The sequence below is a fragment of the Neopelma chrysocephalum genome, unplaced genomic scaffold (genome assembly GCF_003984885.1).
Source record: "Neopelma chrysocephalum unplaced genomic scaffold, ASM398488v2 Primary Assembly neopelma1_71, whole genome shotgun sequence".
Classification (NCBI taxonomy): Eukaryota; Metazoa; Chordata; class Aves; order Passeriformes; family Pipridae; genus Neopelma; species Neopelma chrysocephalum.
Window position 1 is genome coordinate 14,214,888 of NW_020897731.1, and position 17,581 is coordinate 14,232,468.

The 17,581-nt window shown below is 37.8% G+C and overlaps 1 protein-coding gene across 8 annotated transcripts in view; it reads left to right on the top strand.

Moving 5' to 3' along the window:
- Positions 1-17,581, top strand: part of TBC1D1 (TBC1 domain family member 1) — a 106,744-nt gene that overhangs the window by 44,811 nt on the left and 44,352 nt on the right. For all 8 annotated transcript variants that reach the window (XM_027686480.1, XM_027686484.1, XM_027686485.1 and 5 more), the window contains 5 exons: positions 8,054-8,587; positions 11,620-11,709; positions 14,289-14,393; positions 15,019-15,151; positions 16,536-16,627. In XM_027686480.1, coding sequence (XP_027542281.1) covers positions 8,054-8,587; positions 11,620-11,709; positions 14,289-14,393; positions 15,019-15,151; positions 16,536-16,627 — 954 coding nt within the window. The remainder of the gene's footprint in view (positions 1-8,053; positions 8,588-11,619; positions 11,710-14,288; positions 14,394-15,018; positions 15,152-16,535; positions 16,628-17,581) is intronic.

Here is a 17,581-nt window from a genome sequence, read left to right on the forward strand (position 1 = left end):
CTGCAGTTTGGTTTTGGATTGTGCATTTTTGTGGGGAGGGGACCAAAAGTAAGCAGCAATCTGGGACATTGCAGTTCATTTTTGGAGAGTAGCCAGGTTTTGTTCTATTTCGGGCTTTAAGTAAGGTATGTCTTGAGAGCATGTGAAAGAAACCCTCAAAGTGTATCTGCAACATATTGCATCTCTCTTGGGGAGGAAGCACCACAACATAATAGAGCAGTCCAACTTCACTGGAACACCGAGTACAATGATGTTCTATTTCTGAGCTTGTTTACAATACTCTATAAACAGATTCTGCAAATATTGGTTTGTGGCTTTTTTTTTCTCCGAGGGGAAGAAAACCTTTTTGTGCCTCTTTAAATTGCATGGAGTGCTCTCCCATTCATATGACTTTGCAAAAAGTGTACCCTTTTCCATCAGGCTGGGGAGTCATGAGGAGGGTTCTCGAGCTGCGATTTGACAGTAATATTAAAAGGAATGTGATACTGTGAAAGTGGCATACAGTACTCATGACATCAGTCTGCAGTACTTAGCAATCTTCTGGAGGCAGCACTTGATGTGTGTGGGAAGTCTAGTCCCCTTTACAGCTTTTTACAATAATGTGTAAACTGTAAGAGTATGTGTTGGCTACAGGGAGCTCCAGTCTTGGTGCTTACTGTATCAGAGTCATCACAGAGGACACTAATGGCACTCACCAACCATACTCCAAGTCAAAAAAAGCTACATTTAAACAGATGACTCTCCTCTGCCCCACACAGTATATCCTTTGAGTTTTAGCGCACTCGGATTCATACTGTTACCAGCTTCTTACATGCATCCCTGCAAAATTTGAGTCTTAGCGTCACTTATCCCTTTCTCTGTATAATGCCCATTCACACCTTACTAAGCAAAGCACACCCACAAGTAGACACGTGTTATTGTTTTTCCTTTCATAGGCCCATGGTGACATTCAGCCACTGAGCTCCCCCTTATCAGGGCTGAAACACCACCTCTATTTTGCCTTTGTAGGTTTGGTTTCACAGTCCTTCCTGAGGAGAACACCTGCACTGTGGTTAGTCCTGCTGGCTGCTACCGTGGCTACCCCTCCCAGCCCTCTGGCTGAGCTCTGACTTGTTCTTCTTTTCAAGACATTCATGAGATCCCTCGTTAAATGAGACACCCAATGCATTTTATGTACTATAGAGAGAAATGAGCTAGACCAACTGGATGGTGAAGCTGCCAAGAGTGGCAAAGTACGTAGTTGTTTTATGAGCAGTAAGGATACAGCAGCAAAATTTTGGATTATATGTGTTGAGGAGCGAAGTCATGAAAGGTGAACTGTCTCTCAGTGCACCTGCCAATCTTGAGTACTGAGGAAGCTGTTGTTAAGAATGTCATTTTGGTTCTACCCGAGGTGCATTTGTTATGCACAGAAAGACTGATAGGAGCTTGAAAAGATGGTCGACAGCCATCTGGACTGGAAGAACTATGAATTTCCTCTTTCTCTGAATTAAATCTGGGTTTGAAAGTGGCTTTGTGGGAGGAATAAAAGTCAACAAATAGCAAAGGAAGAAAGCTAATAATTATAGTATTCCATAGAACTGTTGATTAAGGGTGTATTCCATAGAACTGTTCATTAGGGGTTTGTTCCATAGAACTGTTGATTAAGAATCAAGGCGTGAAAATTTTTAAAGCAAGAATTGAAGTTAGTGACTGGGAAAAGTCAACAAGGTGTAGGAGGCTATAGAACAGTCTTAAAGCAAGATAGTAGGAATTAAAAAGCCTCTGAAGACACTTGAGATAAGACCTGACTATAAAAGGGCTTTCACTGAATTGGAAATTACCTCAAAAGTCTGTAACTCTTTTCTGCCTTGAATTTCTGCTAATGCCAGGGAATAAGGAAATTCTGTCTTGGAATTCCTACTTGGAACTGTGCTGGATGTGACCCTCCAGTGCCTCATCTAAGTTTGAAGTTGGATCTTACTTGAAAGTTTGCCTTGCTTTATATGGGAGACTGCACCATCAGAGGTCACTTCCAAATTAAATTATTCTGTGATTCTGAAAGGAGAAATTGTGCAGAATCTCAATTTAAAAGAAAAATAATCCCACTAAAATATATTAATTTAAATGCTTTAGGTTTAAAAATGCTAAACTTTAGATTTGTTGAGTGGGGATAAATGTCCAAGAACTCAGTTGACCACTAGTGTGTGTTTAAGGAGTGATAAGGACAGGAAGTGCTGATCTGTGCTGATTACTGCACAGCTGTTGTTAGAAGTGTGCTGAAAACAGACCAACTGCTTTCTATTACATAGCAAGCTACTGAAATCAAAGATTTTATGCAGGTTTTTTAAAAATGCAAATAAATACTTTGCTGTATCATCTTTTACATATGTTGTGTATATTTAAAAAATATTTTCCTTTCTTCTGTTCTACTACTTTTACAAAGTATCCCATGATTGTAAATGCCTTATGGGTGACAAAAATATTTCTATCTGTCCTGATACAACTAGATAGCTTCTCCCAAGATTATGTAGCTGTATACCCTATTTTTTTCTGTAGCAGTACTCTTAAGTAAAATAGAGAAGGAAAGGTATTAACAGCAAAAGTGTGTTAGACTTTTTGACATACTTTATTGAACCTGCTATGGTGATATGGTTTGAAGCTGGCTCCCTGCCAAGTCTCCAAACCTTACCACCAGAAGTCCCCCCCCCCCCCAACAAACAAAAAAAACCTCAGGGAGAAGAGGGAGAAAAAACTAAGAAAAACCCGAAAAACGAGAGAGAGGACAACCAAACTGATATATATAAATATATTTACACTTATATACAATTTCACAAGGGAAAGGGAAAGGGGAAGGGGAAAAGGAACAAAACTCAAATAAAATATATATATATATATATATATATCCCAATCAGTAGCCCGAGATCTAGTAACTAAAGAACAAAAGAGTTAGCAAAGAAGATATCTCACTACTCTCCTGGGACAACCGAGAGTCGCTCCGGAACGATCGCCGGCAACCTCTGTCTCCCAAGGTCGGCAAGGCCTAGCCAGGCCTCGCTCCCCAACACGGCAGACTCAACAGCAGGGAACCTGCACCTCCAAGCCGCCGGAAGGAAAGAGAGCGAAGGCCTCTCCTCCTCTCTTCTTATAGTCTGGCTTACGTAAAAAATCGTAGGGAATACTGGGTAAATCTGGACCCTTCCTTGGTTACAAACTGGTCACCAAGGAAGGCCTAGCCCAAACCACCACATATGGTCAGAAAAAAAGCAAGTAAAAACACTTAAAAATCATTTGGATGTCATCTCACACTTGAATAAGCTGGCAAAATTCAATCAAAACATTTACTCGTTACAAGAGCTTTGTGAAAAATTTTTAAGGCTTTGTTCTAGCCACCATGGTATGAGACCTTCTGAGGTTCAGCCTAAGATCTGACCCTAATGTTTTTCAGTCTCCAGCAATTTATGGAGTCTGTTGTGTAAGACCAGTTCCTGACAGCACAGGTCTGTCTTATATTAAACAAAACCACCTATGCCCTTGAAATAGTTAAGCCCATGCTTGAGCCCTTCACTGACCTGAAGCCTTATGAAGAGACTGATAGGTATAAACTGGTAGATTTATACTGTAGGTATAAATGCTGCATAACATCTAAAATAATAAATTATCCCACTTTTTTTTTTTTTACCTAGTCTTGCCAGCTGATGTTCTTTTCCTGTGGCACGGTTTGCTTTCTTACCTACTGTGTATAAAAGAAACAGGGAATCTTTTTTTAGTCTGGTCTTATTTACCAAAAAGGCAGCTGTTGCATTCAGCTGTTACTGTGCTTTTTTCATTAAAATAGTTTCTAACTCTTTCTTAAATCTACTGACAGGCTAAAGGAATTGACTTCTTACGTGCTTGTATGTAAACTAATAGGGTGACTTGTTGCATGCAGCTGCAGTTTCTGCTCCTTGTTCTGCAGATGCAGCAAACCTGTGCATGCTTAAAAATTAATTGCCTTCTGTCATGGTTTAGTGCATGGCATAGAAGCTGTAGCTATATGTCTCTCAAAGCTGAGTAAGGTGCACTAGGAAGTTTTAAGTGTTTGTTTCTATTTTGCTTGAATGCCTAAGAGTCAAGTCACAAGAGTACTGAGCATTTCAGTTCCCTGCTTTGTCTCTGCAAAATAGACATTCTCATTATAGCAGAAATACCATGGGTAAACTTAAAAAAAAAATAAAAAAATCACAACAGTCCAGTGTTAGTTTTAATGGTTATAGATACATGATCTTTTACTGTATCTAATTCAGACACTCTAAATGCAAAAACTTTGCCTAGTACCGTTCAGCTGTCTTCTGTTCAGCAAACCTGTTTGGCCTGGACCGAGTGATAAGAAGGTAACATTCTGTGTTTGGTAAAGTTTCATCATTGCTTACACTGTTCTATACTTAGTTTTGTGGGTTTAGGGAAATAATTTTAGGTCATCAGCAGTGGTTTTTCTGGTTACAGAAATAATCTTTATCCACTAATTACATATTTATATTGAGAAACAAGTCAGAAAACACTTAAGAATAGAACTGTGCTAGAAAAAGAATTTTTACATCAGGAAGAAATCATACGTGTGTGCAACAGTCTTCCCCCACTGTCTTAACAAGTCTAGATTAGTAGACACAATTACCTATAGGTGTGTATAAGAATGGTTAGTATCTAAAGTCACCAAGGTGACCTTGGGAGGTCAGGCCCTGCTCAGGCCTATGCCCAGCCAGAGTTTGCATATCTACAAGGATGTGAACTCTGCAACTTGTCTGAGCAACCTGTACAAGCTTGTGGCAACCCTTACAATAAAAAAGATCGTTTTGTTATGTTCAGAAAGAACCCACAACCTTTAAAAGACTCTAAGCAACATTAACTTAATTCAGGAGCAACTTCATCCCTGATGCTTTTTGATACAAATTGGAGAGCCATAAAACCTGATTCTTTTTACATCTTAATTAATTCCTGGAGGTTTGCAAGAGATGTGGTTACTGATCACCCAGTGGCATGCAGCTTGATCTGGAAACGTTCCATCTGTGGTAAATAAACATTTGCCAGGATAGAGCCCATATCTTTATTTTAATAATTGAAATAATCATATTTATTTTTACCAATGTTTACTTCATGTTTATGTACTCAGCATCCAGGTCTGTTTGCTGAGGGAGCCAGCATCAGGCAGCACACAGGGGCATGTGGATTGTTCATTTCTCAATACTTGCACAAAAGGCTTTGAATGGCACTGGTAGATAGAAAGAGCACAAATATTGGTCAGACCAAGAACAGTTTCAGGGAAATATGTATTTTGGTTTTCTTCTCATTCATCGGGGATCTTGTCTTTACTAATAAAAAAAATAAATGTTTAACATAAGTAAGAGTCACAGGAAAGTGAGGTAGTGATTTGCTGCTTCTGCTGCTGCTCCATCAATTGCCTAATCAGAAGTATATAAAATTATATTAGCAGGCTGTGAAATTGTTTTAGGTTTGTAAGTGGGAACAGAAGAGTCAGTGTTTTTCAGTAAATCTAGCACGGAAGCCAGCTGTTACTTATCAATGACATGATTCAAGCCTTAGCATGTGTGAAAATAAATAAATAAATTCTCCCCTTGATTTTCCATCAACAGGCCTGCTGAGTCTCCTAAGGCGTAAAATTTATTAACCACTGCAAAGTACTTCTATGTGATGTAGTGACTTATCCTAACCACTGTCTGTATGTAAAGTACAGCCACTGCTGAATAGCAATTTTGTCAATGTCTAATGTGTTTGATAACAAAAAACATTGAAGAAATCAAAATCAGTAACCCCACATCTGTGGTGGATCCATAATGCCTTGTCAGGGCTTTTGCTCAGCTGTAGGACTTGCATTGCCTGCACTGCTGGAAACTCTGCTTGTAGTCATCAGCATGCATGATGTGGGGGGAGCTTAACCCTGGTTGAGATAGTGGCACTCTGTCTGAGTGAGAACTGATGTTCCTGGCCTTAACAAAGCATAGTCCAGAAAATACCTCAGTCCTTTACTGTCACCTCTGCAGCCTCAGCAAAAGTGGACGTGGATAGCAGGTTTCTGCGTGTATCCTGGGCAACTCAAAAGTAAAAATGCCTATGGCTGATGAGTCCAGACACTCCCACAAGAGTAAAACGTGTTTATTAAAAGTGCTAAAGCAGTTGCAGCTTGAAATATTGGTATAATAAAATTGTATGTTTTACTGTCATCCTAAAACCCACTAAAAATTGATTCTTTGAAGGACTATTAGGAAAATAAAACTGAGGTAAACCTTGAGCTCACTGTAGAGCAAATTCATGTTGTTTGAGGTACTAAAGATTTGTTTTACCGTTATGTTCTTCTTGTATATGATTAAGAAGTTAAGCACAAAGCTACCTGAGCCCAAGGCTTTTTGGCTGGTTTGTGACATATCAGAGAATGGACTTATGAATTGTTGACCCTGTTTTTCTTACCCTTCTCCCCCATTGTCTTTGCTGAATGATTAGCTGATGACTCATGCCTTGCGCTCAAGGGTGAAGTAATGCTTCCTGAGTCCTCTTATTTATTTTGAAATCTGCTCCTTATTTCTGTATTGTTTTAAATCCACTAACTGTATGTGTGTGCATGTCTATCTGTCTATCTATCTATCTGTCTGTCTAATCTGTCTATCTAATCTATCTGTCTATCTACCTAGATATCTACCTATCTATCCATTTCTATCTGTGTTTCCTTGTCTATAAAAAGAATCTTATCGAGTGAACACCCAGAATATAACCATTCAGTTTTCACTGTTCAAATTTTTTTCCTTTAAGTCCTTTTCTGTTTCCTGAGTTGGTTTATGTACATTATGATTAAGCAATAGATAACCATAAAAATGTCTGAAAAAACCAGAGACCATGTCTCTGAAATATTCTTTAGGTTTAGGGATGCCTTTTCTCATAGGGGAGATGATTCTTTTGGGCTTCTATTTTAGTCTGCTGCTTCTAGACTTTTTTCTGTACTATCTGCAACCAAATACTTGTAAGTAAAGCAAGCTTCAGTTGATGCTTGACAGAGGAGATTTGTTTTGTCAGGAAATTAGCACACTTCACACGGATTTTTCTCCAAGCGAATTTGGTAAATAAAAAAGCTGGCAGAATTATCAGTTGTAATCATAGATGGTGGCCCCACATTTCTGTTGCAGCAGCAGCAGAGGCTGCAAAAGAACCTTAATCTCCTAGGTCAGTCAAAGCAGTGTGATGTAACCAAGCATGAGCCTCGCAGCAGCTTAGCAGACAGCATATGCATATGACTGCCTTTAACCATATCAGCAACTGTGACCGTTTACTGTCACTAAAAATGTGTCAGATGGCAGTTTGGGTTCTAATTACAGTATCTGTTGGTCTGTAGCAGACTGCTCTCTCCTGCAGATGCCCTGCAGGTCATACTGTATGTGGAAATAATATTATTTTCAAGTGTCATCTAAGATAGTAGAATAAAAATTAACATCTGAAATAAGGAATATGTTTCTTTAAAAAATACAGCTATCTACAGTTCAAAAAAAAAAAGACCAAACACCAAACTGCCATAACAATGCAATATACTGTTATGAAAGGGAAAGAAAATTTGCAGGAGACTCATTAATCTGCATGACACGAGTGTTTGAGTAAGAGAAATATAACTGAGAAAAAACCAAGATTAACTATCTTTACCAATTAATTAGTCCATGGCTTCTCGTATGCTTTCTGGAGCATTCTTATGTTTCATTTTGAGTTGGAATTTGTCATGTTATACTGGTTGCTTCAGGGGCAAAAGTTTTACTGGAAACACAGAGCATTACAGGAGATGAACCTCTTTTGACAAAGTGTTGATGATGGTGGACTCCTGGCAGGGAGACAAATGAGCAATTCCTCTTATCAGTGTTTAACTGCTATAATGTGTCTATTTGACAAATACAAGATCACTTGAACTGGTCTTTTCTTTTTGAAAACAAAATCAAATTAGGCGTTCCAGAAAAATCACAACAGGGAGCACCTCTTAATTTTGCAACTTCTTTGTCATAGAGTACCTGATGCTAATGTTGTGTATTTCTTCCCCCTCCTGTAGGTGCCTGAGATTATAAGCTCTATTCGACAAGCTGGGAAAATTGCTCGCCAAGAAGAGTTTCAGAATAATCTCTCAGATGTTGAAGACCCTTTTGCCAAAAAGTTTGAGGTGCTGTTCTGTGGACGGGTGACAGTAGCACATAAAAATGCACCTCCAGCACTCATAGATGAATGCATTGAGAAATTTAATCGTGCAAGTTGTACAAAAAATTCAGATTTCAACTCATCGTCCCAACAACATGAAACTGCCAATAACTTCGGAGGCTTCTCTTTCAGTAGCAAATTTCGGTCTGTCTTCCAGCCCTTGGTCAGTGAAGAGGAGGAGAAAAGGCCAATTAGGAAATCTTTTTCTCAGCCTGGGCTTCGTTCCTTTGCTTTTAAGAAGGATTTCCAAGAGGAAACCCATAGAAGTAACAGCTTTGTCAGGTCTTTTGAGGAAGATGCAATTTCACTGAACCTAAAAAGTCAACTTACCTATGGACACAGTGTTGTGCAGCCAACTGACATTGCAGAAAACCGGACGATGTTGTTTACGGTAAAGCAAGATTTGCAGCTCCCGGTGGCATTTTCGCATTTTGGAGTTTGGAGTGACAAACACCAAAGCAGATGTTCTGACAGATGGCAGTTACTTCTTTGATAATTTAATTGCAATTACCAAAGCTTAACTTAAACTTGCCTATTTCTCTGGAGAGCATTACCTGTTAGTGCAAATTGGTTTACATATCCAAATAAGTTTATATTAAATAGTTTAAAACTGCACTACCTGAAACATTGGGCTTCTAAATATAGCTTTAAGAAAGGTACGGCAAGTTAGTAGATAGTTATGCAATTGCATAATGGTACATAGTTACACCAACTAGTAATAGCAGAAATAAATTTCCAGATGAATGAGTTATATGTAACTAGAGCAGAAGGACCAAACCATGACTGAGAGCTAGTAAACCTTATGTCCCGTATAAGCAGTGTAATTCATGAAAGTGCTCCTGCTGCCAATGTCTGTGTAATGATATAGTGTAATAACTTCCTATACTACTGCACACATGCCTCCCCACTCCTGCCCTGCTTTGGTGTGGCTGGCAATGCCCTTGCCTTGATAGGTGAGCAGCAAAACTATTTTCCAAGATCTTAGAAGCAAGTAAGGAATGTGTTATTTGCTTGTCTTCTAATCCTCATGATAGATAAGCTATATTTTATATATATATATATATATATAATATATCTTGTGTCTTACAAACATAATGCAAACCTGGAGCTAATACTGCAATGGCTAACTGTTCTGAGGTCATCTTGGATCTGTCAGCTTCTGTTGAGGCTGGGCCTTTTAAGGAGAGTAACAGAGTGGAGTGTGTGCAATTACAAGAAGTTTTTTGCAGAGGGGTGTTATGTCTCTAAAAAATAACATGAAGAAAAAGTTGTAGTTAGTTATACCTTGTGGCAGGCTGGCATCAGACAGAAGTAGAAGATGGAGAGAAATTTTCTTCCCCAGTAAAAAGAAATCCATATTTACCTTCTTCTCCTGACATGTATTTCACACAGAAAATATAGATACCATTTGTAATAATGCCTAATTTTTAAACAAATCATGACTCCATTATTAGTTCATGACACATATTTTAGAGATAGGGAGATTACAGATGAACTGCCTAGGTCCAGATCCTCTTACTCCAGTGAATGCATTTTCAGTTTATATTAAATAGATGCCACAGTTCTGAAAGACACATGCACCTTCAGCCTGAACATGAAATGTGCTGACAGGCACATTTACCACTTGTGGGGCTCTGCTGATCTGATTTTCTGTCTTGGGTTGCTTTTTGCCTGAGAAAATATTGTTTAGTATGCACAGCTGTATTCTTCTGCTATTCAGCCAGTCTAAATTCAGCTCAATATCAGGAAGTGAAGTAACTGTAGTTTGTGCCTTCAGTATCCACAAGAGAGGAGCTCGTGGCAGTGCTGTGTTTGTTCTTTAGCTGTCCCCTGTGTTCAGCAGGTTCTGAGTAGCCACAGCATGCACAGGTCTTCAGCTTTGCTCATCTGTTTTTTTGTGGCTATGTATGAAACAGAAGTAAGTTTATATCCAAAGGAATAAGAATTGTTGGTATGTTCTTAGTTAAGGTTCTTGGATTTTTGCAGGACTGCAGCAAAGGTTGGTTGGTGGATGAGGTGTGAAAAATACTCAGATTAGTTACCTGCCAACTCTTCTTACCTGGTTCAAGCAGCCCTGATTTTGGTATCTCTTCCTGAACAACTCATTTCTTAGCCAATTTCTTAGGATTTGGGGGGTTTTACTTGTAGGCTTTTCTCCTGGCTGTATGTTGAGGGAGGGAGGGGGAAGAGGTTCATTGGTTTGGGTTTTTTTCCCTTTTTCGGTTGACTTCAAATGATCACTGCTGCCTTGGGACCAAGTGTGAAAGTAGTATGTGGGACTGAGCTATAAGAAGGAGCCTCTTGCTGCAGGGAGGGGAAAGCAGCAGTGAGTAGGAGGAGGCTGCTGAGTAGGTGTTGAAAGGAATAACCCCATGAACACATGAGAGGTCAGCCCCAGGGACAATACAAGGAAACCAGCAGGGAGCTATGGAAAACCATTGTGACTGGTTGAAGTAAAAGAAGAGGTGGAAGGTGAATGCACAAGACCATTTTTAGACACACAGAGGTGGCACATCTCACTGGATTCATTCACGTTCAGGATTCCACCCTTCCCCCTTTCTTAAGAAATTACAGTTATATTGGTGCTGATGATGTTTTTATGTGCATCTTTTGGGATTTGGTAGTGGTTGAAGCATGTTTCTCTAAGTCATGCTCATGAGTGGGTCCGGATTCTACCTATCTTCCCTAAAATCTGATATTAGACTTGTCTTTAGCAGGCTCTCTGATGTGCTAGAAAATATGAGGATTTGATTTTTTTCTGTTACTATCTTACAAAGATATTACCAGAAGTTGAAAAATTGAAAACAGTAGTTTCACTCTAAAAATGCCCTTTGCCCATCAAAAGTTATCATCAGCTTTTTGGGTCATTTGCTGTACAAAGGGCCTACAGATTAAATTAACTTTGAAAATATACTTTGGTAAAATCATTTGTATAGTTTGAGTTTAAGGCTTTAAATTAAATGTTATGTGTGTCTTAAATAAATAAATAAAACCCTAAAAATAATTAGCTTGAATATAGGGAGAGACACACACTTGGATTTAAACTTCAGGACAACTTCATGAAGTAGTTTTTGTGAATGTAGTACATGCCAAGACTGCAGAAAATGAGAAAAAAGGGAATGTGAGTATATTTCTCTCAGTGCAAAGTATTGTGGTATTACATTGTTCTCATCTGTTTAAACACTATTGTCAGTCTCTTGTCTTAAATGTGAAACTATACCTCAGTGCAATAGTGTGCAGAGCTTTCAATGCCAAATCAATGTTGATTCAGTATTCTCCCTGGTAATAAATAATACACTAATAGGTCTAAATATACAGATAGAAAAAAATTAAGATTTATGTTCAGGAAAGATTTTTATAGTGAGACACAAGGAAGTGTAATGTTACTTGTTATCATCTTGCTATTTATTTTGCTCTTTTTAGATTGGCCAGTCTGAAGTTTACCTTATCAGTCCTGACACAAAAAAAATAGCAATTGAGAAAAGCTTTAAAGAAATATCCTTTTGTTCTCAGGTAAGATTGCAGTGTATTCTTTCTCTCTTTTTTTTTGGTTTTGTTTTGGTTTTGTTTAAATATTCTCTACTTGTGAATGCTCATGTACTCCTCTCTCCTAGCATTCCAAATGGATTCTCTCAATAGCAGTTTCAGTAATTGCTGTTGAAAAGTTGCTAGTTAATCAGTAATATTTTAAAACTATCATTCTTCTTTCATGCTTTGCATTATGATTTCTGAGATGAAGACTCACTTCTTGGTAAGGTGGATGAATAATATGAACTAGAAGGAACACACTGGTCACATCTGATTTGAGATTGCAGTGGGTGTGATTCACTGTTGTGCAGATCTGTGGTTCTCTGAGCCATGATTTTCGAGAAGTGAGAATAAAAGGAGAAAAGCTGTATGTAAGAGTTATCTGAAAAATACTTCAAAAATACATTTTTTTCAAGAATATAAGTTGCATGTTTGTAAAAGAGGACAATTCTCTGCCATGCAGAGGTAGTGTGTGTTATGCACTGTGGGTGAGCATGTTTTAGAGCCTCTTCATTCACTATCAGTCTCTGTTCCTTGTGCCACAGGGTTTGCTTCCCTGTCCTTTTTCCTCTGGCTTTTTTTGATTTTTTCTTAGTCTTTTTTCCATAAATTACTTTGATTTGTAATTTGATGGTGATAGCTTTCATCACTAAACATTTGGGTACCTATTCTGAAAATTTCAGAGTAAACATAAGTAGTTTGCATGCTGTCAGAGCAAGAGCTTTAAAGATAAGTCGTTGATCACAGAAAAATCTTCATCCCCATCTTTCTTTATACCATCTCCTTAGGCATGAGCTAGTTAGGTGGACTTGGTGGCTTGCCCCGAAGGGCCACAGATGGTTGTGCTACTCAGAGCAGTAGGAGTGAGATTCTGGTTGAATTCTCCCCTCGTCTGAAGAAGGTGCTACTGGTCAAATGATGTGTCACTTGGGCAAATATTGATATTGGGGTACAGAGGGCTTCTCCTTCAACTATGCGCATTCCAGAACACTTGAGGGAACAATCTTATCTTGATCATACAAGAACTTAAATAATCTTTTCTTGAAGGCACTTGAGTTAAATTATAAGGAAGATAAGAATCAGTACTTAATTTCCAGAATGCCCAATCCATCACTGAGATATTATAATGGCAGAAGGAAGTATGTGGTCCTGGGGCGGTATCTGAAAGAGCGAAGAGCATTTGCCAGCAGTTTTGCAGACGGGGCCATGATCTCTGCTGGGCTCCTTACACCTTAGCAGTTCGGTTTTCAGGAGAAGAAATGGGCTTTCAGAAGAAGAAACATGGGCTGGAAGGTTAGCGCGAGGACTTCACGCATTCTGTCCGTTGTTCAGCTGGCGTGCTCTGAACATTTAATGTTACCATTTTGAATGATAAGACAATATTGTTCAGATTGTGTAAGGGTATCTGATGCTACAATGTGTTCTTTTTTTTGGAACACATGGCCATTCTGTTTAATACAAATATTCACTTTTTACACTTTTTAATGCTTTTTAAAATGTTTTCTTCATGATAACAAGGCAAAGATAATATTCAGTGATTCTTGCTGTATGAACAAGGAAAAGAAAAAAAAAGAAGTCCTGCTGGGCATCTTCAGATTGTTTAATTCACTGAAATTCCTGATTTACTGAAATTCATCATTATGATTTTTGATACAATACTTTATTGCCTCTCTTTACCCTACTTTAATATTGTACCATGACAGCTAGAAGGTATTAAAATAGTGCTGAGTGTAACTGTCTTTCTCCAAAAAGGCTCTAATACCGTGCATGGTGCGTTCATCGTCATAAGTTGGTTTGTCGTTTGTTCTTTTTTAACTAAGAATGATGAGCTGAGGAGACATACAGTGGGATCAGCCAGCTCTATTCACCTGAAACTCTTTTCGTGATAGAAATAAAAAAATCCCAGGAATTAAAACAACTTTCTTATTTTACCAGGTTGTACTGTTTATCTACTCTTGCAAGCTTGAATTTGCATGCATTTTAAGAGAAATAAATGCTTCTCTGAGTGATCTTTAAGTAATATATTTAAACATTTTATTTAGCCAAGCTTTTCTTTAGATAAAAAAAAAAATGTGTTTATCCTTTTTTCACTCTTTCTTTGATTTGCTCTTACCAATGTAAAGACCAATTATTGACCGATTAAGCAAAACAGAAGAAAAACAAAGCAAGCTTTTTTCCCCAGCTATTTCCAATATTTAGTGAAATACATTTTGAGTAGAATTTATTTATCGCTGGTCTATTATACTTCATTCATTTAAAAAAAAAAATCAAAAAAAGAAACAAACAAAAAAAAAAGAAAAAAAAAAAGAAAAAAAAAAAGGAAAAAAACCAAACCCAAATCAAACAATGTCTACCTTAATTGAAATTGAAAAGATTCATGAAGTAATAGATTCTATAACAGAAGAGAATTTTAATGGCCAGGTGACTTCACTGTAGTTGTAATAGAGATAATTGACATGTATGTAATGCTATTGGGCCTTTTGTTCTTTTCTTACTGGAAGTAATACAGGTACAAAACACTGAAAGTAGATCTGACTGCTTCATTGCTGTTGTTTCTTTGCTAGGGAATTAGACACGTGGATCATTTTGGGTTCATCTGCAGAGAGTCTTCAGAAAATGAAGGCTTCCACTTTGTTTGCTATGTGTTTCAGTGTACAGATGAAGCACTGGTAAGTGAAAAAAGAGCCAAATAGAATATTAGGCCCTAAAAGTCTTTTGTTGCTCTATTCTCTGTATTTTGCTGAATGTCTTCAAATCCTATTCCACTCAGAAATATAATTATTTCCAAAATGTAACTAACATAGCAGTCTGCAAAACAACTTTTCATTTGTTTTGAGGGCAGGAGTTAAAATCCCCCTTAAAATCCAATAATTCTTCCATTTATTACACAAGCTAAGTTAGACCATTTACCACTTTTTTTGAAGGATGTTTTTTTCACAATGCACCTGTTCTGAAAATCAGGACTGCACAACTGTGCTATAAGCCAGGCCAGTGCATGGCAACTGCAGTAAGCTTTCTTGTCATGGACAAGAAAAGGTTTTGAGATAGAGGCAGTGTCTTTTATTAGACTACAGTAATAAAGTTGGGTGACCTGGAAGAGATAGGACTTCATGATGAGTTTTGTCTTGCTTCTGTGTTTGTAGCCAGAAACTGCATGGGAACAGCTTGTCTTTTTAATCATAAGCACATTCCCAAACAAGGGGCAGTATCATTCTCAAAGACTGTTTGTGTTAAGTAAAACAGAAGCTCAGTGGAAGAGTGAAATTTTATTCTTCTGCATGTCATTCTTTTCAGGTTGATGAAATCATGATGACATTGAAACAGGCTTTCACCGTGGCAGCTGTGCAACAAACTTCTAAAGCACAGCCCCAGCTCTGTGAAGGCTGTCCTATGCAAAGCTTGCATAAACTCTGTGAAAAGATAGAAGGTGAGGTTTAAAGAGCTTTCTGGTTGAATATCTTTTCTGACTATTTCATTGGGGGACAGTCTTACGTGTCAAACTCTAAGGAAATTAATATTAAAAAGAGCTTGAGACTTGGGATGGAGAGTTGAAAGCTAGTCGTTTTATTTAGAGCAGTGTAATGTCAGGTTTTCTGTAAGGCAATAAGAATTTTCTAACAAAAGTTAATCTCCTTTCTTGTGTTTTAGTTCAATTTTTGAAAACAAATTAAGAGTCTAAATATTAGTTACTTGCAGCTCGTTAGGCTCTATTAGCCCTTTAAATGCAGAAGATCATAGATAAGGAACCTCTGAAGGATAGATGCTGCAATAGCTATGACCATCTTAGATACTGGCATTATGCTACCACTAAACATGAACTGAACAGTGTGCTTTTAATACATGTGCTTGTGGTGTTGATCTATGCACCTTCATGAAAATGCAGCAATTAGAACTGTAGTTGCTGCCCAGAAAACACGTTCACACCATAAAAAACCTCTTTGCATTTCAGCAGATTTCACAGTTAGATTTTGTTCATTTAAGCAATGTCTGGGGTAAGTAAAGGGCAACAGCAGCTTGTCAGGTCACATGACAGTAGCTTGTTGGACTAAAACCTATGTAGTATTAATTTGATGAAACTGGAGAACTTCCAAAACTACTTTCACTCTATTTTGGTTTTCAGCTAGCTATGATTTTTGGGAAGTTTCTCGAAGGTAAATGATTCTTAATGTCTGCAATCATGCCATCTGGTTAATCATACGGTCTGATTCTGAAGGAGGTATGCCACAATCAGAAACTGAAGTACACAGTACTGTTGGTGGTTTGCTGGTTTTTCACAGAAAATAGAGGAAAGGAATTTAATCCAGGATGAGAGCAGAAAATGTAATCTGAATGAAAGGGTAGTCTGCTTTAGACTGTCAGTAAATATTTTCAGCAAGAGGCAAAGCAAGAATTTCACTAACATGCAATAAATTTACTCTTTTTCAGTAGAGACCAAAATAGAAGGGAATTATATTCATACCATAAACAAAATCCAAGCAGCACTGCATAAAACACCAACAAAGCAGTCTGCTAAAATGCAGTAGATTGTGGGTTTATTTTATCTTGTGTGATAATGGAATCTTCAGCTAAGAGTATAATCCTGGTGTGTGCTCAGTAAATCTCCTCGTTGCAGAGTTCATGTCCCTCATTTTAAAGGCATGAGTTCAGTAGTAGCTTTAAATGAACCTGGAGTTCCTTCTAATGCCCTGTTATGAAATCATTCAATGGGTCACCTCAAATAACTTTGGCTTAAATTGTGGGCATATTTATGTGATTGATTAATTCTGACAAAATTGACCATGTAATTTGTTCTTTTTTGTTCCTCTTGGTAGGGTTGCACCCTTCTAAGACTAAACTAGAACTACAAAAGCATCTAACAACACTAAATAACCAGGAACAGGCCTCTGTTTTTGAAGAGGTTCAGGTAAGCTCTTCGTTTCCTACGAGATTTTAAAGCAGTTGATGTTTTTTGCTAACATCAGTGTGAAACACAAAAGTTATTTTCATTTTTTGTGAATTATTCATTATTTAATAGCTTTAATGTCAATATAGTTGTTTTTCTAGAGCTGTTAAAAAACTTGTCTTTTGATGAAAACAACTATTTTACTCATTTTTCTTCCACTAATACTGCTTGCTTTCCATGAAGATGTTGCCTTCTCACTGAGTAAAACTGCACACATTTTATTGTGGGTGAAGGCTTGTACTGTGAGGACATTGATACTATTACTTTGACAAAAATAAATTATGGTAACGTTCCAAGATCAGAAAATTTCTCACCTAAAATTTATCCTAGATCTTAATACTTGTCAAACTAGCTAAAAAAGTTAAACTTTCTATCTTCTTAATTAGATCTATTTTAGGACAGAAGAAAGCATAGCTGGATTTAAGACAGATGATGGGTATTGTAGGAAACATCACTGGGATTACCACTCTACTGAATATTAGGAAATTTCAGACTGTGGAAAATAATGTTTCCTTCCTCTCCTGAGTCATTTCAGTCACTTTGTGTGTTTCCATGTGGCAGTTTGTCACTCTACCAAATTTGGAAGTTACTCTGTGGGGCTGATTGCATGAGCTAAGTAATTTCTTAGTATCCAGCAGCTAGCAGCACTGTTGCCTTTCAGTGTTCTGCACACAATCTAAAGCTTCTGGTAGTACCAGGAAACTGTTAATTGCTTCTGCTCTGCAAACGATTAACTTGGTAAAACCAAAGAGTAAAGTACATCTCTCCTGCCCATCTTTTTCAGGTAACTTTTACGGCTGGACTGCCTGAAACTGTAGTTGTTGTATTCCTACAGATCTGTGTATTGTAACCACGATTTGCATTTGTAGATAATTGTGATATTTCTATTAACCTAATGTGCTAACATGCTTGGCA